General features: G+C 47.0%; 1 protein-coding gene across 3 annotated transcripts in view; it reads right to left on the reverse strand.

Annotated features, from left to right (window-relative positions):
• ralgps1 (Ral GEF with PH domain and SH3 binding motif 1) overlaps positions 1-23,251 on the reverse strand; it is a 714,125-nt gene that overhangs the window by 170,188 nt on the left and 520,686 nt on the right. For all 3 annotated transcript variants that reach the window (XM_078426449.1, XM_078426450.1, XM_078426448.1), the window contains one exon: positions 8,205-8,298. In XM_078426449.1, coding sequence (XP_078282575.1) covers positions 8,205-8,298 — 94 coding nt within the window. The remainder of the gene's footprint in view (positions 1-8,204; positions 8,299-23,251) is intronic.

Below are 23,251 nucleotides of genomic sequence, written 5' to 3' on the forward strand. Positions count from 1 at the left end.
ACAGTGAAAGTAAAGCAAAGTAAATATTTACACTTGTGAGGTAGTCTGAAGTATTGTAGACGTCTTACAGTCAATGAGCTACTTCTGAAGAGTGGACCCCAGGAATGCTGATTTACAAAGTGCTGGATTAACTCAGCGGGTCAGGCTGGAAAATGGAAAGATGATGTTTCAGATCAGGACCCTTCTCAGCCATTGCTTTCTGGGGGGTGAGAGGGAGAAAAAACTGGAGGAGAGGTGGGGGTGGGGCAAAGCCTGGCAAGTGATAGGTGGATACAGGGGAGGGGTGTTTGATTGTCAGATGGTTTGATAAAGGCCAAGTTGGAAAGGAGACAAGGCACTGACACACAAGGAGAGGTGAGAATATATCCCAGAATACCAGAATGTATCCATGCCCCCCTCCAGGGAAGTTGCCTGACCCGCTGAGTTACTCCAGCACTTTGTGGTTTTTTTTTAAACCAGCTTCTGCCTTTCCATGAGTCTACAGTGAACCAAGTCAAATCCTCTTCTCTGCAGTTAGACAGCACACTATTCCACCGGTGCCTCATGAATAGTTTAGATTAGTTTAGAGATACAGCGCAGAAACAGGCCCTTTGGCCCACCGTGTCCACGCCGACCAGCAATTCCCGTACACTCGCACTATCCTACACACTAGGGACAATTTACAATTATACTGAAGCCAATTAACCTATAAATCTGTACGTCTTTGGAGTGTGGGAGGAAACCGGAGTATCTGGAGAAAACCCACACGATCGCAGGAAGAACGTACAAACTCCGTGCAGACAGCACCTGTAGTTAGGATCGAACCCGGGCCTGGCGCTATAATGCAGTAACTCTGCTGCCTCAAAACCGTGCCACTTGTTTATCATTTAAATCATCTTTAAAAACCACCATGACGACAGAATACTATTTTCATATTATTACTTGCTCGTGAATGTTCAACTACAATGCCGCAGCCTCACAGCGCCAGAGGCCCGGGTTCAATCCTGGCGTTGGGTGCTGTCTGTGTGGAGTTTGCACGTTCTCCATGTGATCGCGTGGGTTTCCTCCGGGTGCTCCGGTTTCCTCCCACATCCCAATGATGTTGGGGTCTGTAGGTTAATTGGCCCTCTGTAAATTGCCCCTGGTGGGGGAGGGAGTGCACAAGTAAGTGGGACAACATGGAACTAGTGTGAACGGGTGGTGGATGGCCAGTGTGGACTCGGTGGGCTGAAGGGCCTGTTTGCACGCTGTATCTCTAAAACAAAAACTAACATTAAGATTAGTTCCTTTTCCTGGGATTGGTGAGTGAGGGCGTTTTCATTTGTTATGGTTGGTGCTGATAGGGAATCCTAAATACTAGATCGTAACCACATCTCCATGAAAACTGTCACAATGGACACTGTTGGAAACTGGTGCTTGCTTGTGGTTCCATATACAGATAGTTATGAAGTCATAGAGTCATAGAGCATGGAAACACCAACTCATCCACATTGGGTGGCACGGTGCTGCAGCGGTAGAGTTGCTGCCTTACAGCGTATGCAACGCCGGAGACCCGGGTTCGATCCCGACTCCGGGTGCTGTCTGTACGGAGTTTGTACGTTCTCCCCGTGACCTGCGTGGGTTTTCTCCGAGATTTTCGGTTTCCTCCCACACTCCCAAAGATATACAGGTTTGCAGGTTAATTGGCTTGGTAAATATAAAAATTGTCCCTAGTGTGTGTAGGATAGTGTTAATGTGCGGGGATCGCTGGTCGGTGCGGACCCGGTGGGCCGAAGGGCCTGATTCCGCGCTGTATCTCTAAACTAAACTAAAGACCAACTTGGCCCATCTCAGCGGGTCAGGCAGTATCTCTGAGGACATGGATCGGTGACATTTTGGGTTGGAACCCTTAGTTTATCGAGTCATACATCACAGATACAGGCTGTTCAGTGCACCCTGTCCATGCCAACCAAGATAACCCTAACCCATCTAACCTTGTCCCACCTTTCCACTTTGGCCGAAATCCCTCCAAACCTTTCCGATCCATATACCTGTCAAAATGTCTTTCAAATGTTGTTACTGTCCCTGCCTCAACTGCCTCCTCCGGCAGCTCGTTCCATACACCGTCTGTGGGAAACGATGCCCCTCAGGTTCCTATTAAACCTTGCTTCTCTCACCTTAAACCTATGTCCTCTGGTTCTTGATTCCCCTACCCTGCGTAAAGGACTGTGCGTTCACCCAATCTACTCCCCTCGTGATTTTATACACCTCTGTGTGATAACCTCTCAGCCTCCTGCCCTCCAAGGAATAAAGTCTTAGCCTGCCCAACCTCTCCCTGTAGCTCTGGCCCTCATGTACAGGCAGCATCATTGTACATCTTCCCTGCGCTGTTCCCAACTTGAAGTTTACTGCAGCTTTTTATGCCGTGAGTTATGTTCCTAAGAAACATCGTTTTATAGAAAATCGAAAAATAAAAACGATTATGTCAATGTGGGAACGCGGGTTAGTGGCCAGAGAGAATTAGACTCGTAATAACAAAGTTATTTTGCCTGCAGGATTTTCAAAAATACAGGTGTTTTCAATAGAAATAAGTTTATTTTTTATTACTGCAAGAAAAAATTACTAAAGGCTGCATGTTACATTGTTTAACAGTTATGGTTGCTCAAGTGTCAATAGAAGTGTTTTTTAATTGCCACCCGCAGTTAAAATAGCAGCTCTGTTCTTAAAGACGATGATGTTTGATTACTGAAGGACAGTTACATGTAAGCAGTTGTTTCTAACAACATTTTTAAAAAAATCCAAAACAGTTTTCTCACTACATGTTAATTTCCAAATTAACTTTTTAGTGGTTGTCCAGTTCTTGATTATAACCAATTCATCCCACGTCATGAAAATAATGTTCCCTAAAGGGCCTGTCCCAGTTACGCGAGTTTTAAGGCGACTGTCGGCGACTGTCAAAGTCGTAGCAGATCGACGACATTTTCTTTTACCCTCCGACAATGACCACGACAATGACCACGACAATGACCACGCCAGTGACCATGACAATGACCACGACAGTGACCACGACAATGACCACGACAATGACCACGACAGTGACCACGACAGTGACCACGACAGTGACCACGACAATGACCACGACAATGATCACGACAATGACCACGACAATGACCACGACAATGACCACAACAATGATCACGACAATGCCGAGTCAGGTCGACACAAGTTACTCTTTTTGTGAAACCAGCACCTGGCTAAGAGATTACACCGTCTTCGGAAACATCGCAAAATTCCCACGCTCACCTGACCGTCAAACTGTCGCCTCCAATCTACCCGTCAAATGTCCTGACGGTAAATGAATTGGTTAAACACAAGTGTTTTATGGTAGCTTCAAATGCCTTTTCTTAATTTAATATTACGTGCTTCTAAATGCATCTGTGACAACCTAGCAAACCTGGGGACAGCGTGCGACAGACAGCGCCCGCAATAAGCTACGATACCTGGCGACAAGCCAGCTGTCGCCGAGAAATTTCTATCTGGAATTTTTTTCCGCGACGCGCCGAGATCCGCTACGATTCATTGAAGGCTCCTCACGATCATGCCTGCCCGCGACACCCCGGCAAACGTTCAGCGACAGCCTAGTCACCGGCAGTCGCCTTAAAATCGCCTAAGTGGGACAGGCCCTTAAGTCATCACGCGTGTTAAATCCAATCCGTGTTATGGAAACACGTGTTATATCTTCATAAGTTCATAAGTTCTAGAGGCAGAATTAGGTCATTTGTCCCATCAAGACTATTCCGCCATTTAACTATCTTTCTCTCCCAACCTCAGTCACCTGCCTTCTCCCCATAACCTCTGACACCGGTACTAATTAAAAATCTGTTCATCTCCACCTTTAAAATATTAATTGACAGCCTGCACAACCATCTGAGGCAATTAGTTCCACAGAGTCACCACCCAATGACTAAAGAAATTGCTCCTCATCTCCTTTCTAGATGTACGTCCTTTTATTCTGAGATTGAATGAATGAATGGTTGAATACAACTTTATAATATAAGAAAATAACTGCAGATGCTGGTACACATCGAAGGTATTTATTCACAAAATGCTGGAGTAACTCAGCAGGTCAGGCAGCATCTCAGGAGAGAAGGAATGGGCGACGTTTCGGGGGCGGGACAATATCCTTCCTTTGCCCCCTCCCCTGACATCAGTCTGAAGAAGGGTCTCGACCCGAAACGTCGCCCATTCCTTCTCTCCTGAGATGCTGCCTGACCTGCTGAGTTACTCCAGCATTTTGTGAATATAACTTTATTGTCATTCAAAACTATACACCAGACGAGTACATATTTGAACAAAATTCCGTTCCATCTGGCTCACAATGTAACACCAAATAATAAAAATTGATTGAAAAAAGAAATAAGTAACTCGCACATAAAATAATGGCGGGGGATTATTGGGAATTCAAGAGTCTGATGGCTCGGGGGGAAGAAGCTATTGCAGAACCTGGCTGTTCTGCTCCGTGTGCTGCAGTACCTTTGACCAGAGGGCAGCAGGATGAACAGTCCATGATGGAGATGGGTGGGGTCTATGAAAGTCCTAGACTCTCCCACAAGTGGAAACATCCTCTCCACATCCACTCTATCCAGGCCTTTCACTATTCAGTAAGTTTCAATGAGGTCCCGCCTCATCCTTCTAAACTCCAGCGAGTACAGGCCCAGTGCCACCATATGTTAGCCCAATCATTGCTGGGATCATTCTCGTAAACCCTCTCTGGACCTTCTTCAATGCCAGCACATCCTTCCTCAGATATGGGGCCCAAAGCTGCTCACAATACTACAAGTGTGGTCTGACCAGTGTGTGCACACACCTGTAAGTGTGCAAGTCACGGAACTAATTCAAATGTGCTTTCTTACACGTCCTTACTCAATCTGTCCCATGTTTTAAATCTCCAGCACTTCATTATTTGCCCCCGTTTTTGCTCGTGATGTCGAGAGGATAGCAGGGCCATTTCAGATGGCAGTTAAAACAAACCATGCTGTGGTCCTAGAATCAAGTAGACCACAGGGTAGAAAGACCACCATGGTCCTTGAGGAAGGCCTTCTTCCCTGAAGGACATCCAGTGAACCAGATGATCTGAAGAAGGGTCTCGACCCGAAACGTCACCCATTCCTTCTCTCCAGAGATGCTGCCTGTCCCGCTGAGTTACTCCAGCATTTTGTGTCTATCTGGGGTTTTACAAAGTCCAATTGTTCTTTGGTTGTTGTTATGGCTACTAGCTCCTTGAATTGCAGATAATTTGTTATAAAGAAGCAATTTCCCTGTTTTCTTGGAAAGGATAACCTCATCTCGCTGCCTAAATAGTCCAAACCACTGGATAATAGCCAAGCAACGTAAGCACCTTCATTTTGTTCCACTGGAATGAATCAAGTCCTTGTAACCTGAAGGCAGCAGGAGTGTGTTGGCTGATCAATCATTCATATGATCACAAGGATTTGACTTGCGGTTCTGTGTACCATTCTAGCTGACAAACCTGAAGTGCCAGTGCGCTGATAATCCCAGTCTAGTCTAGTACCATCCCAAGGTAGGACTTAGAGTGAGCAAAATCAACAGCACGGTGGCGCAGCGGTAGAGTTGCTGCCTTACAGCGCCAGAGACCCGGGTTCGACCCTGACCACGGGTGCTTGTCTGTACGGAGATTGTACGTTCTCCCCGTGACCTGCGTGGGTTTTCTCCGAGATCTTCCACACTCCAAACACTACTAATTTGTAGGTTAATTGGCTTGATATAAAAACATTTAAAAAAAATTCTCGAGTGTAGGATGGTGTTGGGATCGCTGGTTGGGAAGGAGTCGGTGGGCCGGAGGGCCTGTTTCGGCGCTGAATCTCTAAACTAAACTAATCTAAACATCTAGCAGTGTTAATTACTGATCTCTATAAACCCTATAAGCACGTAACTATAGGTTTGGTGTCTGGAGTACACAGAGGGTCTCTATCAGAGAAAAATACTTCATGCAGGAAACATATATATAGACCACGGACCACATTCCACAGAACATCGCACTGAGTTGTACTGTCCAAGTGCACACATAGTGATGAGATTGTCAGTGGGGCACAATTGTCAGCTTGTTTTCTCTTTCACCGTACAATCATGACTAAAGATTGATTGCGATCTCCGAAGCGAAGGATGGGAAGAAACCAACTGCTTTGGCACTCCCTAGCTCGTGGAAGTCCACTCATGGACTATATTCATGGAGGATATCCAGGGACTTCTATACTCAAGGGGATCAAGGGATAGAGTCATCGAGTCATGCAACGTGGAAACAGGCCCTTGGGCCCAACCTGCCCACACCGACCAGCACGTCCCAGCGACACTAGCCCCACCTGCCTGCGTTTGGCCCACATCCCTCTAAACCTGTCCTTTCCATGTACCTGTCTAATTGTTTCTTAAATGTTGTGATAGTCCCTGCCTCAATTTCCTTCCAAATATCTAAACAATAAAAAGCAGGGGATGCAATTATTTCACCACCTCTGACCACAATCATTTGCGACAAATTTTCTCAGCATAGATACATAGATACATAGACAATAGGTGCAGGAGGAGGCCATTTGGCCCTTCGAGCCAACACCGCCATTCAATGTAATCACTGCTAATCATCCACAATCAGTACCCCGTTCCTGCCTTCTCCCCATATCCCTTGATTCCGCCAGCCCTAAGAGCTCTATCTAACTCTCTTTTGAAAGCATCCAGTGAATTGGCCTCCATTGCCTTCTGAGGATGAGAATTCCACAAATTCACAACTCTCTGTGTGAATTTTTTTTTCCTTATCTCACTTCTAAATGGCCTATACCTTATTCTTAAATTGTGGTCCCTGGTTCTGGACTCCCCCAACATCGGGAACATGTTTCCTGCATCTAGCGTGTCCAATCCCTTAATAATTTTACATGTTTCCATAAGATCCCCTCTCATCCTTCTAAATTCCGGTGAATACAAGCCCAGTCGCTCCATTCTTTCATCATATGTCAGTCCCACCATCCTGGGAATTAACCTCGTGAACCTACGCTGCACTGCCTCAATAGCAAGAATGTCCTTCCTCAAATTAGGAGACCAAAAATGCACACAGTACTCCAGATGTGGTCTCACCAGGCCCTGTACAACTGAAGAAGGACCTCTTTGCTCCTATACTCAACTCCTTTCGTTATGAAGGCCAACCTGCCATCAGCTTTCTTCACTGCCTGGTGTACCTGCATGCTTACTTTCAGTGACTGATGTACAAGGACACCCAGGTCTCATTGTACTTCCCCCTTTCCTAACCTGACACCATTCAGATAATAATCTGCCTTCCTGTTCTTGCCGCCAAAGTGGATAACCTCACACTTATCCACATTATACTGCATCTGCTTCTGCCCACCCACCCAAACTATCCAAGTCACCCTGCATCCTCATGGCATCCTCCTCACAGTTCACACAGCTTCGGATCATCAGCAAATTTGCTAATGTTACTTTTAATTCCTTCATCTAAATCATTAATGTATATTGTGAATAGCTACGGTCCCAGCACCGAGCTTTGCGGCACCCCACTAGTCACTGCCTGCCATTCTGAAAGGGACTGGTTAATCCCCACTCTTTGTTTCCTGCCAGCATGGGAAACGTATTTCCAAATTGAAGACTTCTTCCTTAAGAAGTGCATAGATGGCTGGGTGGCGCTGTGGTAGAGTTACTGCCTCACAGCGCCAGAGACCCAGGTTCGATCCTGACTACGGGTGCTGTCTGTACGGAGTGTGTAATTCGTCCCCGTGATCGCGGGGGTTTTCTCCCGGTGCTCCGGTTTCCTCCCACATTCCAAAGACATACAGGTTTGTAGGTTAACTGGCTTTGGTAAGGATGTAAATTGTCCCTGGTGTGTAGGATAGTGCTAGTGTTGGCGCGGACTCAGTGGGCCGAAGGGCCTGTTTCCACGCTCTATCTCTCCACTGAACAGTGCTAATCATGGTCCACAGAACTATTATATCCAAACTTAAAATTCCAACATGCACCGCCTTCAACCGACTCTAGATTTCCCAGCTCCTGAGTAAGAATCATAATTTCCAAGATTTTCGACAATTCCCAAAGAGACTCTTATTCCCGTATTTGCCACGGAGGTTTGTTGGCACTGGGCAGGGTACATGATGTAACTAACTCACAGCCCCGAACACTGCAGTCCTTTCACAGTCCACTCAGTGGTTGCAACCCGGCACACATGTACTCACTTGTAGTTGTCCTCTTCCACAAACTTCTGCAGCTCCTCGATGTACCGCACAGACTTCAAGTAGTTCTGCACATGGGGCAACATCACCAGATAGTCTGTGAATAAAAGCAAGGCGAGACTATTAAGCAAGTCGCTGCCAGGGGGGATATAGAACTTTGCAAACCCTCAGTCAGTATGCTTATTCTCTTTCACCGATAGACCCCCTGAGGAATGGGGCAATAATCCTCGAGGGCAGAATATCACTATCCTGTTCTCTTGCGCAGCGGTAGAGTTGCTGCCTCACAGTGCTAGAGACCCTGGCTCGATCCTGACTATGGGTGCTGTCCGTACGGAGTTTGTACGTTCTCCCCATGACCTGCGTGGGTTTTCTCCGGGTGCTCCAGTTTCCCCCACCACACTCCAACATCGTACAGGTTTGTAGGTTAATTGGCTTGGTATAATTGTAAGTTGTCCCAAGTGTGTGTGGGATAGTGTAAGTGTGCGGACTCGGTGAATCGAAGGGCCTGTTTCCGTGCTGCCTCAACTAAACTAAAGTAAACTTTACTAATCCTCCAGGCCTGAGATTGTCCCTCTCATTCTATGCATCTGCAGTGTGCACAGAAACATTGAAAATAGGTGCAGGAATAAGCCATTCGGCCCATCGAGCCCATCATCAATATGATCATCAATGTGATCATGGCTGATCATCCAAAATCAGTACCCTGTTCCAGCTTTTTCCCCATATCCCTTGATTCCGTTAGCCCTAAGAGCTAAATCTAACTCTCTCTTGAAAACATCCAGTGAATTGGCCTCCACTGCCTTCTGTGGCACAGAATTCCACAGATTCGCAACTCTCTGGGTGAAAACGATTTTCCTCATCTCAGTCCTAAATGGCCTCCCCCTTATTCTTAAACTGTGACCCCGGGTTCTGGACTTCCCCCAACATCGGGAACATTTTTCCTGCATCAAGCCTGTCCAATCCTCTAAGAATGTTACATGTTTCTATAAGATCCCCTCTCATCCTTCTAAATTCCAGTGAATACAAGCCCAGTCGACCCATTCTTTCACCATAGGTCAGTCACGCCCTCCGGGAATTAACCTAGTGAACCCACGCTGCACTCCCTCAATAGCAATAATGTCCTTCCTCAAATTAGGAGTCCAAAATTGCACACAATACTCCAGGTGCGGTCTCACCAGGGCCCTGTACAACTGCAGTAGGACCTCCTTGCTCCTAAACTCAAATCCTCTTGCAATGAAGGCCAGCATGCCATTAGTTTTCTTCACTGCCTGCTGTACCTGCATGCTTACTTTCAGTGACTGATGTACAAGCACACCCAGGTCTCCTTGCACCTCCACTTCTCCAAATCTGACACCATTCAGATAATAATCTGCCTTCCTGTTCTTGCCAACAAAGTGGATAACCACACATCTCTCCACATTAAACTGCATCTGCCATGCATCTGCCCACTCACCCAACCTGTCCAGGTCACCCTGCAGCCTCATAGCATCCTCCTCGCAGCTCACACTGCCACCCAGCTTTGTGTCATCTGCAAACTTGGAGATGTCACATTTAATTCTCTCGTCTAAATCGTTAATATATATTGTAAACAACTGGGGTCCCAACACCGAGCCTTGCGGCATCCCACTAGTCACTGCCTGTCATTCTGAAAAGGACACGTTAATTCCTACTCTTTGCTTCCTGTCTGCCAACCAGTTCTCGATCCATGTCAATACCCTACCCCCAGTACCCTCCTGCAACTATTTTCTGTGTTTCTATATCCACTGGCTCTCCCTTATCCATTTAACTTGTTACATCCTCTAAAAAAATCCAAAAGATGAGTCAAGCATCATTTCCCCTTCATAAATCCATGCTGACTTTGACCAATTCTGTCTCAGCTTTCCAAATGCACTGCCATAACATCTTTAATAATCGACTCCGGCATCTTCCCCACTGCCAATGTAAGGCTAACTGCCCTCTCCCTCCTTTCTTAAAACGTGGAGTTCCATTGGCTACTCTCCAGTCCACAGGAGCTGATCCAGAGTCGAGAGAACTGCCCAGCTTGCCCCCCCCCCCCCCCCCATGCTAATCCTCTTTGATGTAAGTAGTTTTTCCTCTTTTAATCATGAGCCAGCACCAGTGAAGCAGGGCATCATGGTGCTGGCTTCCTTTACAAAGAGTTCAGTTATGATCAAATACCTACTATGTTAACCTAGCTTAACAGTCAAACCACCCGGTCCATCACGGATATTTGGTCCATATCCCTCCAAATCTGTCCTATCCATGTACCTGTCTAACTGTTTCTTAAATGTTGGGATAGTCCCAGCCTCAACTACCTCCTCTGGCAGCTTGTTCCATACACCCACCACCCTTTGTGTGAAAAAGTTACCCCTTAGATTCCTATTAAATCTTTTCCCCTTCACCTTAAACCTATGTCCTCTGGTCCTCAATTCCCCTACTCTGGGAAAGAGACTGTGCATCTACCTGATCTATTCTGCTCATGATTTTCTACCTCATCCTCCTGTGCTCCAAGGAATAGAGACCATAGTCTACTCAACCTCTCCCAATAGCTCAGACCCTCTAGACCTGGCAACACCCTTGTAAATCTTCTCTGTACCCTTTCCAGCTTGACAACATCTTTCCTACAGCATGGTGCCTAGAAATGAACACATTTCTGTAAATGCGGCCTCACCAACGTCTTATACTCTGACTGATGAGGGCCAATGTGCCAAAAGCCTTTTTGATCACCCTATCGACCTGCGATTTCTTCACTGCCTGCTGTACGTGCATGCTTACTTTCAGTGACTGATGTACAAGCACAACCTATCGACCATCAAGGAACCATGCACGTGCACTCCTAGATCCCTCTGCTCTACAACACTCCCCAGAGCCCTACCATTCACTGTGTAGGGCCTGCCCATGTTAGACTTCCCAAAATGCAACACCTTTTGTACAACTATAACATAACATCCGAACTCCTGACTGATGAAGGCCAATGTGCCGAAAGCTTTCTTAACCCCTTATCTACCTGCGATGCCACTTTTAAGGAACTATGTACCTGCACTCCTAGATCCCTCTGCTCTGTATCACTCCCCAGGGCCCTGCCTTTCACAGTGAAGGTCCTGCCCTGGTTTGACCTCCCAAAATCCAACACTTCGCACTTCTGCATTAAACTCCATTTACAATGGCTCAGCCCACTTGCCCAGCTGATCAAGATGTCCCTGTCATTTTTGATAACCATCCTTACTATCTATGATAGCAGCCATTTTAGTGTGATCTGCAAACTTACTAATGATAGCTTGTACATTCTCGTCCAAATCATTGATATAAACCACGAACAACAATGGGCCCAGCTACGATTCCTGATGCACACCACCCCCTACAGGCCTCCAGTCCAACAAACACCCTTCCACCATCACCCTCTATTTCCTTCCATGAAGCCAATTCTCCACCCATTCAGCTCTCTCTCCCTGGATCCCATGCGATCTAACCTTCCAGAACAGCCTGCCACGTGGAAACGTATGAAATGCCTTGCTGAAGTCCATCTAGACAACATATGGGCAAAGGTTAAAGGAGATGTGAGGGGCGTTTTCTAGGAACTATGTATGCTGGGGGTGGTGGTGGAGGCAGAAATGATAGCGGCATTGAACACACGTAGATAGGCACATGGATATGCAGGGAATGGAGGGATATGGATCACGTGCAGGCAGAGAAGAGTTGGTCTTGGCATCATGAACACCACAGACATTGTGGGCCGAAGGGCCTGTTCTTGTGCTGTACAACGATCTGTGAATGGGAATGCTGTTCCTCCATCCATCCTCTTTGGCTTGAAGTTGGGGCCTGATGCAAAGTGCTTGGGCCTCTCTCATCAGCGTGCCAGAGTCCACGGAGTCCCAGAAATTGCAACGCATCGTGGACGCAGCCCAGACCATCACGCAAACCAACCTCCCTTCCACTGACTCCATTTGTACCTCACGCTGCCTCGGCAAGGCCAGCAGCATAATCAAGGACGAGTCGCACCCTGGCCACTCCCTCTTCTCCCCTCTCCCATCGGGCAAAAGGTACAGAAGTGTGAAAACGCACACCTCCAGATTCAGGGACAGTTTCTTCCCAGCTGTTATCAGGCAACTGAACCATCCTACCACAACTAGAGAGTGGTCCTGAACTATCATCTACCTCAGTGGTGACCCTCGGACTATCTTTGATCGGACTTTACTGGCATTACCTTGCACTAAACGTTACTCCCGTATCATGTATCTATACACTGTAATTGGCTCAATTATAATCATGTGTTGTCTTCCCACTGACTAGATGGCATGCAACGAATGCTTTACACTGTACCTTTGCACATGTGACAATAAACTAAACTCAACTAAACTAAGCTGAACCAAACTAAACTAAACTGCTGGAATCAATGCAACAGGGCAGAGGGACGGCCAGCATTTAGCTGCCAGTTCATCCTGAAACATAGAAACATAGGTGCAGGAGTAGGCCATTCGGCCCTTCGAGCCTGTACGCACCGCCATTCAATATGATCATGGCTGATCATCCAACTCAGTATCCCGTACCTGCCTTCTCTCCATACCCCCTGATCCCTTTAGCCACAAGGGCCACATCTAACTCCCTCTTAAATATAGCCAATGAACTGGCCTCAACTACCTTCTGTGGCAGAGAATTCCACAGATTCACCACTCTCTGTGTGAAAAAAAACTTTCTCATCTCGGTCCTAAAAGGCTTCCCCTTTAACCTTAAACTGTGACCCCTTGTTCTGGACTTCCCCAACATCGGGAACAATCTTCCTGCATCTAGCCTGTCCAACCCCTTAAGAATTTTGTCAGTTTCTATAAGATCCCCCCTCAATCTTCTAAATTCCAGAACTTCACCAAACAGATGTGGAATTCCTGAACATGTGGATCGCTGAATCATCAGCTGTCAGCCCATTGAGCACAGGAAATGGGACTTGCCTTCTCTCTGAATAATTTGCGAAACATGAACCGGAATGGCAGCAAGCCATAATAAAAAACAAATTAAAGAAACACCATATGAAATGGCTGGCCTGAGGATATTTGACAGCTTTTACTTTTAGCCTATTTGGACTTTGAGGTATTGAGCTTTAAACTGTTTAAACAAATTGTCACAGATAATGTGCCTCTGAAATTAATGGAATCTACAGTGATGTGAAACAGAAATACCAGAACACAACAGTGTTGGTGGAGCTGCTGCCTCACAGCTCCAGAGACCCGGCTTCCATCCTGACCTCGGGTGCTGTCTGTGTGGAGTTTACACGTTCTCCCCGTCACCGTGTGGGTTTACTCCGGAGTGCTCCAGTTTCCTCCCGCATCCCAAAGACTTGTAGGTTTGTAGGTTAATTGGCCCTCTGTAAATTGCCCCTGGTGTGTAGGGAGTGGATGAGAGAGAGGAATGACTATGAACTGGCGGCACGGTGGCGCAGCGGTAGAGTTGCTGCCTTACAGCGAATGCAGCGCCGGAGACCCGGGTTCGATCCCGACTACGGGTGCCGTCTGTACGGAGTTTGTACGTTCTTCCCGTGACCGCGTGAGTTTTCTCTGAGATCGTCGGTTTCCTCCCACACTCCAAAGACATACAGGTTTGTAGGTTAATTGGCTTGGTAAATGTAAAAATTGTCCCTAGTGTGTGTAGGATAGTGGTAGTGTGCGGGGATTGCTGGTCGGCGCGGACCCGGTGGGCCGAAAGGGCCTGTTTCTGCGCTGTATCTCTAAACTAAACTAAACTAGTGTGAACAGGTGATTGATGGTCGTCGCGGATTCGGTGGACCATAGGTCCTGTATCTGCGCGGAACTAAACTAAAGGGCCTGTCCCACTTTAGGCGATTTTAAGGCGACTGCCGGTGACTAGGCTGGCACCGACAGTTCGCCGGGTGTCGCGGGCATGATCGTGAGGAGTCTTCCAAGAATCGTAGTGGATCTCGGCGCGTCGCCTAGAAATCAACCGGAGTGAAATTTCTCGGCGACAGCTGGCTTGTCGCCAGGTATCGTTGCTTATTGCAGGCGCCGTCGCACGCTGTCCCCAGGTTTGCTAGGTTCTCTTAGATGCATTTAGAAGCACGTAATAAAGTAAAGTACTTTAAATTAAGTAAAGTACTTTGAAGATACCATAAAATACTTGTGTTTAACCAATTTATTTACCGTCAGGACATTTGACAGGTAGATTGGAGGCGACAGTTTGACGGTCAGGTAAGCGTGGGAATTTTCGCAATGTTTATAGCCATCAGCGATTACATTTAAAGTAGGCTCCCAACCCAGATATGCAACCCAGAAACCAGATATGCATCTCCCGTACATTTTCAAAGAATGCCCACACTCCGCACAAAAATCCATTTAACCACTTTTAAAATTAAATTTCTTAATACATCTATTAGTAAACTGGAAGTCAATCCAGTTGATGCCTTGTTACCGTGAAGCTTGGTTTTCAAGTAACCCGGGCACGATGTTATATTTCAAAACTCTCAAGTAATTACCGACTTGTCAGTGATTTCAGCGAAAATTAGGACGCCGGAGAAGCTTTGACAGCGTGGGAATTTCGCGATGTTTCCGAAGACGGTGTAATCTCGACCTGACTCGTGGTCATGGTAAAAGAAAATCTCGGCGATCTGCTACGACTTTGACAGTCGCCTAAAAAATTGCCTAAGTGGGACAGGCCCTTAAACCAAAACTCTTTGTAATAGGATGTGGGGTCAGGAGGCAGGAGAATGGGGTTAGGAGGTAGAGATAGTTCAGCCATGATTGAATGGCTGAGTAGACTTGATGGGCCGAATGGCCTAATTCTGCTCCTATCACTTATGACCTCGCGGCCTGACATCAGCGGTGGGAAAGTTATTGAGCGAGGCAGAATTCAAGCGAAATTGGGCAAATTACTCATATGTATTTGCGACTAATCTCAAACATGCCTCCTGCACAGAACCATGTAGCAGCACTCCTAGATCCCACTTCTCTGCAACTCTCGCATGTATTGACCAATGAGCCATAGTAAACCACAGAACAGAGGGCAGCACGGTGGCACAGCGGTAGAGTTGCTGCCTTACAGCGCCACTGACCCGGGTTCGATCCCGAATACGGGTGCTGTCTGTACAGATTATGTATGTTCGTCTTGCGACCGCGTGTGTTTTCTCCGAGATCTTCGGTTTCCTCCCAGGTTTGGAGGTTAATTGGTTTGGGATAAATGTAAATTGTCCCTAGTGTGCGTAGGATAGTGTTAATGCGTGAGGATTGCTGGTCGATGCAGACTCGGTTGGCCGAAGGGCCTGTTTCATAGATATTAGGTGCAGGAGGAGGCCATTTGGCCCTTTCTGCCCTGTTTCTCTAATCTAACCTAAACAGAAAACTGTTGTAAATATCAATTGACATCAGTGATTGATGAGTAAGAAGATAACTGTAGATGCTGGTACAAATCGAAGGTATTTATTTCACAAAATGCTGGAGTAACTCAGCAGGTCAGGCAGCATCTCAGGAGAGAAGGAATGGGTGAAGTTTCGGGTCGATACCCTTCTTCAGCCAGAATTTGCGGGAGAGGTTGGGCAGGCTAGGACTTTATTCCTTGGAGCACAGGAGGGGGATCTTTTCGAGGTGCATAAAATTATGATGAGAATAGATAGTGTAATTCCACATAGTATTTTAGAGTAGGGAAATCAAGAACCAAGAGACAGAGGTTTTAGATGGGAGGGGAAAGATTTAATTGGAACCTGAGGCAGGGCCGTCTTAACGCATGGGCCTGATGGGCACTTGCCCGGGGGCCCACGAGCATAGGGGCCCCATGCTGATCTGTGTATGTTAAGTGACTTGCAATAAATAAATACTACTAAAAATGTAGGTTCAATAAGTGCTTTTTTCGCAACATTTTCGGTCCCTAAGCGCTTATCACAGCGATCTGTAAGTGCTTTTCGCAACAATGTAGCACCCTAAGTCCATCGCTAAGTGCTTTTCGGTAAGTGCTTTTCGCCGGCACGACAGGGGGGGGCTGGTAGGGATAGGGGGGTGGGGGAGAGTAACGGTAGGGGCCCCAGTACACTGCTTTGCCCGGGGGCCCATAATGCTGTAAAAACGGCCCTGACCTGAGGGGCAACCTTTTCACTCAGAGGGTGGTGTTTAGTTTAGTTTAGTTTAGTTTGGAGATACAGCGTGGAAACAGGCCCTTCGGTCCACCGTGTCCGCGCCAACCAGCGATCCCCGTTACACGAGCACACACCACACAATAGGGAGAATTTACAATATTTACCAAAGCCAATTAACCTACAAACCTGTGTCTCTTTGCAGTATGGGAGGAAACCAGAGCACCCGGAGAAAACCCACGCAGTCACAAAGATAACGTATAAAATCCGTACAGACAGCACCCGTAGTCAGGAGTGTAGGGAAATAACTGCAGATGCTGGAACAAATCGAAGGTATCACAAAATGCTGGAGTAATTCAGCAGGTCAGGCAGCATCTCAGGAGAGAAGGAACGGATGACGTTTCGGGTCTGAAGAAGGGTCACCCATCCCTTCTCTCCTGAGATGCTGCCTGTCCCGCTGAGTAACTCCAGCATTTTGTGGCACCCGTGGTCAGGATCGAACCCGGATCTCTGGCGCCGTGAGGCAGCAACTCTACCGCTGTGCCACTGTGTGGGTGGTGGGTGTATGGAACAAGCTGCTAGAGGACATAGTTGCGACAGGTACTGTGATCTATACACTAAAACTCTTGTTTGTTTGTTTGTTTGTGACTGAACTACAGCCAAAACAGTACACGATAGCGCAACAATGTTAGGCCCACCTTACTCACCTACGTCACTTTAATGGTAATGCAAGTAGTTTCATTGAAATCGGTGTTATAAGTTATTCACATTCTAAAGTTTAAATCTATCTCCTAGGGAGGGAGGGAGGGTGGGATGGAGGGGGGTGGAGGGAGGGGGAGAGGGAGGGAGGGGGAGGAAGGAGGATAAGTGGGGTTGAGGGGGATGGGGTGGGGGAGCGGGGGAGAAGAGGGCGGAGGAGGAGGGGGAGGGGTTTTAGTGAGGGGGGGAGGGGAGGAAGAGTGGGGAGGGCAGGGGACAGGAGGGAGGGGGGAGACAGGGGGGGGGAAGAGAGGGGAGGTGGAGGAGGGGAGGAGAGGGTGCTGCACCAATGCAGGAGAGGTTTGGGCCCAACGGGTCCACTTTGTCTAGTAACATTTAAAGGACATTTGGACAGGATAGGAAAGATTGAGAGTGATACGGGCAAAATGCAGGCAGGTGGAATTTGTGTGGATGGGGCACCTTGGTCAGCATAGGCAAGTTGGGCCGAAGGGCCTGTTGTATAACGCTGCGAGTCAGTAGGTTGCAGCTTGATTCCTACTGCAGAGACATGAGCACAAACCTTCACCACACTAACGCAGTACCGAAGGAGGGCCACACTCACCCGAGATACTCTGGGCTTAGACAATAGGTGCAGTAGTAGGCCATTCGGCCCTTCGAGCCAGCACCACCATTCAATGTGATCATGGCTGATCATTCTCAATCAGTACCCCGTTCCTGCCTTCTCCCCGTACCCCCTGACTCCGCTATCCTTACGAGCTCTATCTAGCTCTCTCTTGAATGCATTCAGAGACTTGGCCTCCACTGCCTTCTGAGGCAGAGAATTCCACAGATTTACAACTCTCTGGGTCTGTTCACTTGCAGATTGGAAGAGATCTCCTTGGCACTGTTCTGATGAGGAACAAGTGAACTATCCCCAATATCCCGCCCTTTTAAATCACCATCAATCGGTTAAAAATAACCCACTTGCTCTTAATAAAACCACTTTGTAGGAACATCCTGTAAGCAATTTGCCTGCCATGGTTATTACTTCACAGCGGCAACTGCATAAAGTGTTTCATTGGCTGTAAAGCAAATTGTCCTTTAGTTTAGTTTGAAGGCACAGTGTGAAACCAAGTCCTTCAGTCACTGGTTCATGCCGACCAGTGATCAGCCCTTAGATTTAGATTTAGAGATACAGCGCGGAAACAGGCCCTTTTTACATTTGCCCAGCCAATTAACCTACATACCTGTACGTCTTTGGAGTGTGGGAGGAAACCGAAGATCTCGGAGAAAACCCACGCAGGTCACGGGGAGAACGTACAAACTCCGTACAGACGGCGCCCGTAGTCAGGATCGAACCTGAGTCTCCGGCGCTGCATTCGCTGTAAGGCAGCAACTCTACCGCTGCGCCACCGTGCCGCCCCTCACACGGCTTATATCTTACAATTTACAGAAGTCAATTAACCTACAAACCCGCACGTCTTTGGGGTGTCGGAGGAAACCGGAGCACCCGGAAAAAACCCTCGCGGTCACAGGGAGAACGTGTAAACTCCGCACAAATAACACCCAAGGTCAGGATGGAACCCGGATCTCCAGCGCTGTGAGGCAGCAACTCTACCGCTGCGCCACAAAGGAATTGGATTGTTTCTGGTGTCGGTACTCTTTGGTCATTACTCTCTTCCAAGTTAAGAACCTTGAGGGTGGGCTTTATGCCTCAGCTTGGAAAGAAGTCGCACAGCAAACATCCATCGTAACAACATGTGTGAACAACAACATACTGCAGTGGGGCAGCACAGTATGTGGAACCGAGACAGCACCAAAGACCCAGACTTGATCCTGACAACGGGCGCGGTCTGTGTGGAGTCTGCACGTTCTCCCTCGGACCGCGTCTCCCTGGGATTCTAGTCGAGATTCGTTGCGTTTATTGTCACATTTATTGGTACAGTGAAATGCATTTTGACGCGTGCTAACCAGTTAGTGGAAAGACAATACATGATTACAATTGAACCATCCACAGTGTACAGATACAGGATAAAGGGAATAATGCTTCCTCCAGGTGCCCCGGTTTCCTCCCACATCCCAAAGACCTGTGGGGTTTGGAGGTTAATAGGCTCTGTAACATGAGGGAATGGATGGGAAAGTAGGATAACATCGTACTAGTGCGAACGGGCGATCGATGGTCGGCATGGACTCGGTGGGCCGAAGGGCCTGGTTCCACACTGGGTCTATAAACTCTACACTGCGTTTTGCCTAGGAGAAATGGGAAATAGCTGTGAAAAACAAAAGTAGGATGATCAAATTAATTCGTTAGACGAGTGGAATTCTGTTAATAAGCTCTGTAGTGAGATCTTTCCAGGGGGTAATATGATAAACTCCCTCCATTTATGCTCAGCCTTAGTTGGACGAGAACTCTTCAAGCTTCACCAGTCTCACAAGCATTGGCCCACAAAGGGCTTTTCTACTTAGCTGCAAATCCTCTTGAATTCCCTGCAAAGCCTGCCCTCACCCCCCCCCCCCCCCCCCCCATCCCAAACTCCATCCAATAAAACAGGCACTCCAGGGCTCAGCCCGAGTCATCTGCTAACTGTTACAATTGGCAGCAAGGCGACCGTGACCCCCCCCGAGGACCACCTCAGAAGTAGACAATTATTGGCAGGTCTTGCGTAAACAGAGTGTCAGTTCGCCAACATGACTCTCGCCGAATTGAGTTTTGTTGCGTATTTGGAGAGTCAAATCCCCAACAGCCAACTCGGGCCAAGTACAATCCAACTCGGAAGGTTATTCCCTTGTAATACAGTTGCCAATGCAACATAACGTTCATGGTGACAAGCCTACGCAGTTCTAAGGAACTGAATGTCAGGGGGCTTTTATAAGGCACTGTTACTCGTTACTTTTAGGAAGTCACAAAGTGCTTTACAACCAGTGAGATATTTCTGATGTTTCGTGTTTAGTTTCAGGTCTCGGTTTATTGTTGTCACATGTACCGATGTGCAGTGAGAAGCTTTGTTTCTAATGCAATCCAAACCGATCGGATAATACTACACATAAATACAATCACGTCAAACTCAAAAGGGCTGCAAGTAAGAATTTCATTGTTCTGTCTGGGACTTATGACAATAAAACTCTCTTCACTCTTGAAGTACAGTAGGTACAAATACATCTAGGTTCTAATACCTTCTTCCCTTCAGCCATCGGGCGATTAAACACTACAACCTCCAAATCAGCTCTGAACTACATGGACTTGGGGACCTTGGTTTTATCTTTCTGCACGATTATTGTTTGTTTGATGTGTGTATAGATATAGTAAATGTAAGAAAATAACTGCAGATGCTGGTACAAATCGAAGGTATTTATTCACAAAATGCTGGAGTAACTCAGCAGGTCAGGCAGCATCTCAGGAGAGAAGGAATGGGTGACGTTTCGGGTCGAGACCCTTCTTCAGTCTCGACCTGAAACGTCACCCATTCCTTCTCTCTTGAGATGCTGCCTGACCTGCTGAGTTACTCCAGCATTTTGTGTATACATATATATATTTTAAGATATATTTTTGTGTGTGTACATATGTGTGTGTGTACATATACTGAACTTCATTTTGTTTATTTATATTGTTTACAGTGTACTATGTTTGCATATTCTGTTGTGCTGTTGCAAGTAAGAATTTCATTGTTCAGTTTAGGACATAGGACAATATAACGCTCTTGACTCGAGCAAAGGAGAGCAGAATAATTCTCAGCAATGTAGCACACTAGTTCCATAGACAAAGTCCAATGTCCGCAGTTGGGTTGAGGTGAATCGGACAGTAGCCTAGCTTATGGAAGTACACAGTTATGCAAGCTCTGTTGGGAAATGAGAAAAGCCCTGGCTGATCTGTGCAAAGCAAGATCCCACAAACATCATCATGTGACAATGACCTGGACAATCGGTTTCACTGATAGGTATTGGGGGATAACTATTAGTCTCAGGATATTAGCGATAATACCTTGAAACTGCTCTTGCGGGATCTTTTATGCCTGTGTGCATGCACAGGTGCGGAGTGAAGGTATTAGAACTGACCTGAACTACAGCGAAGAAAACAAAATGCAGGAGTAACTCAACAAGTCAGGCAGCATCTCTGGAGGACATGGAGAGGGGAAATTTCAGGTCAGCCTGAAGAAGGGTCTTGACCCGAAATAGGGTGTTCTCCAGAAATGCATGCGAACCAGTCAGCGGAAAGACTGTACATGATTACAATCGAGCCATCTACATTGTACAGATACATGATAAAGGGTATAATGTTTAGCACCGGCTAAAGTCCAGTAAAGACCAATTAATGATAATCCGAGGGTCTCCAGTGAGTTAGATAGTAGCTCAGGCCAACTCTCTGGGCCAAAGGAACACCACCTGTGCTGAAGAAAGTCACAAAATGCTGGAGTAACCCAACGGAACAGGCAACATCTCTGGAGAGCAGGAATGCTCCATTTCCTGTGCTGTACTGTTCCATGTTCTTACAAATCTCAACACCCATGGCTAACTCATCTCTGGAGCACCATTACCCACATTTAAACCTCAATTGTACTTCAGATGTTGGAAGCACAAACATAAGTACTGGATGAGGTCACAGAGAATGCCGAGTCCCTGGAGCTGCTGGGTTATTACTAAGAATTGGATGACTTCTAGCCTGTGTAATCTAGGCAAACGTATGGAGACATTACAAGCCTTATGTACGACAGGGAAGAATATAAAGAACCAAATGGACAGTTTGCTTTCCAAGTCTATATTAGTCCAGAGTCAGGGATAGCATCTTCCCAGCTGTTATCAGGCAACTGAACCATCCTAGCGCCAACTAGAGAGCAGGCTTGAGCTACCATCTACCTCATTGGAGATCCTTGGACTTTCTTTAGTTCGTGTTCATAAGTTATAGGAGAAGAATTAGGCCATTCGGCCCATCAAGTCTGCTCCATTCAATCATGGCTGATCGATCTCTCCCTCTCAACCCCATTTCTCCTGCCTTCTCCCCATAACCTCTGACGCCCGTGCTAATCAAGAATCTGTCAATCTCTGCCTTAAAAATATCCGCTGACTTGGAATCCACAGCCTTCTGCAGCAATGAAGTCCACAGATTCACCACCCTCTGACTAGAGAAATGTCTCCTCACCTCCTTTCTAACAGTAAGTTCTTTTACTCTGAGGCTGTGCCCTCTGGTCCGAGACTCTCCCACTAGTGGAAACATCCTCTCCACATCCTCTCCAAGCCGCTCACTATTCGGTGAGTTTCAATGAGGTCCCACCTCAACTTTCTAAACACCAGCGAGTCCAGGCCCAGTGCCGTCAAATGCTCATCATATGTTAACCCAGTCATTCCTGGAATCATTCTTGTAAAGCTCCTCTGGACCCTCTCCACTGCACATCCTTCCTCAGATATGGCGCCCAAAATTGCTCACATTTCTCCAAATAAGGTCTGACCAACGCCTTACAGAGCCTCAGCATTACATCCCTGTATTTATATTCTAGTCCTCTCAAAACAAATGCTAGCATTGCATTTGCCTGCTTCACTAGCGATTTGATAGTACTTTAACCGTACTTTGCTCAACTTTATCTTGAACTAAACGTTATTCCCTTCATCCCGTATCTGCATACGATGGACGGCTTGATCATAATCATGGCCACTCTTTTCACCCACTGGGTATCGCACAACAAGGCATGATGGTGCAGCAGTAGTGTTGCTGCCTTGCAGCGCCAGAGACCCGGGTTCGATCCTGACTATGGGTGCTTGTCCGTAGGGAATTTGTACGTTCTCCCTGCGACCTGCGTGGGTTTTCTCCAGGATATCCGGTTTCCTCCCACACGCCAAAGGTGTAGGATTTGTAGGATCATTTGCTTTGGTATAATTGTAAATTGCCCCTAGTGTGCGTAGGATAGTGTAAGTGTTACGGGATTGCTGGTCGGCGCGGACTCGATGGGTAAACTAAACTAAAAAACCTTTTCACTGTACACGTAACAATAAACTAAACTGAACTAAGTAAATGTGTAGGTAGGAACTGCGGATGCTGGTTTACACAGAAGATAGACACAAAATGCTGGAGTAACTCAGCGGGTCAGGCAGTATCTCTGGAGAGAAGGAATGGGTGACGTTTCAATAGACAATAGTCAATAGAAAATAGACAATAGACAATAGGTGCAGGAGGAGGCCATTCGGCCCTTCGAGCCAGCACCGCCATTCAATGTGATCATGGCTGATCATTCTCAATCAGTACCCCGTTCCTGCCTTCTCCCCATACCCTCTGACTCCGCTATCCTTAAGAGCTCTA

Source organism: Rhinoraja longicauda, chromosome 31 (assembly GCF_053455715.1).
Source record: "Rhinoraja longicauda isolate Sanriku21f chromosome 31, sRhiLon1.1, whole genome shotgun sequence".
Lineage (NCBI taxonomy): Eukaryota > Metazoa > Chordata > Chondrichthyes > Rajiformes > Arhynchobatidae > Rhinoraja > Rhinoraja longicauda.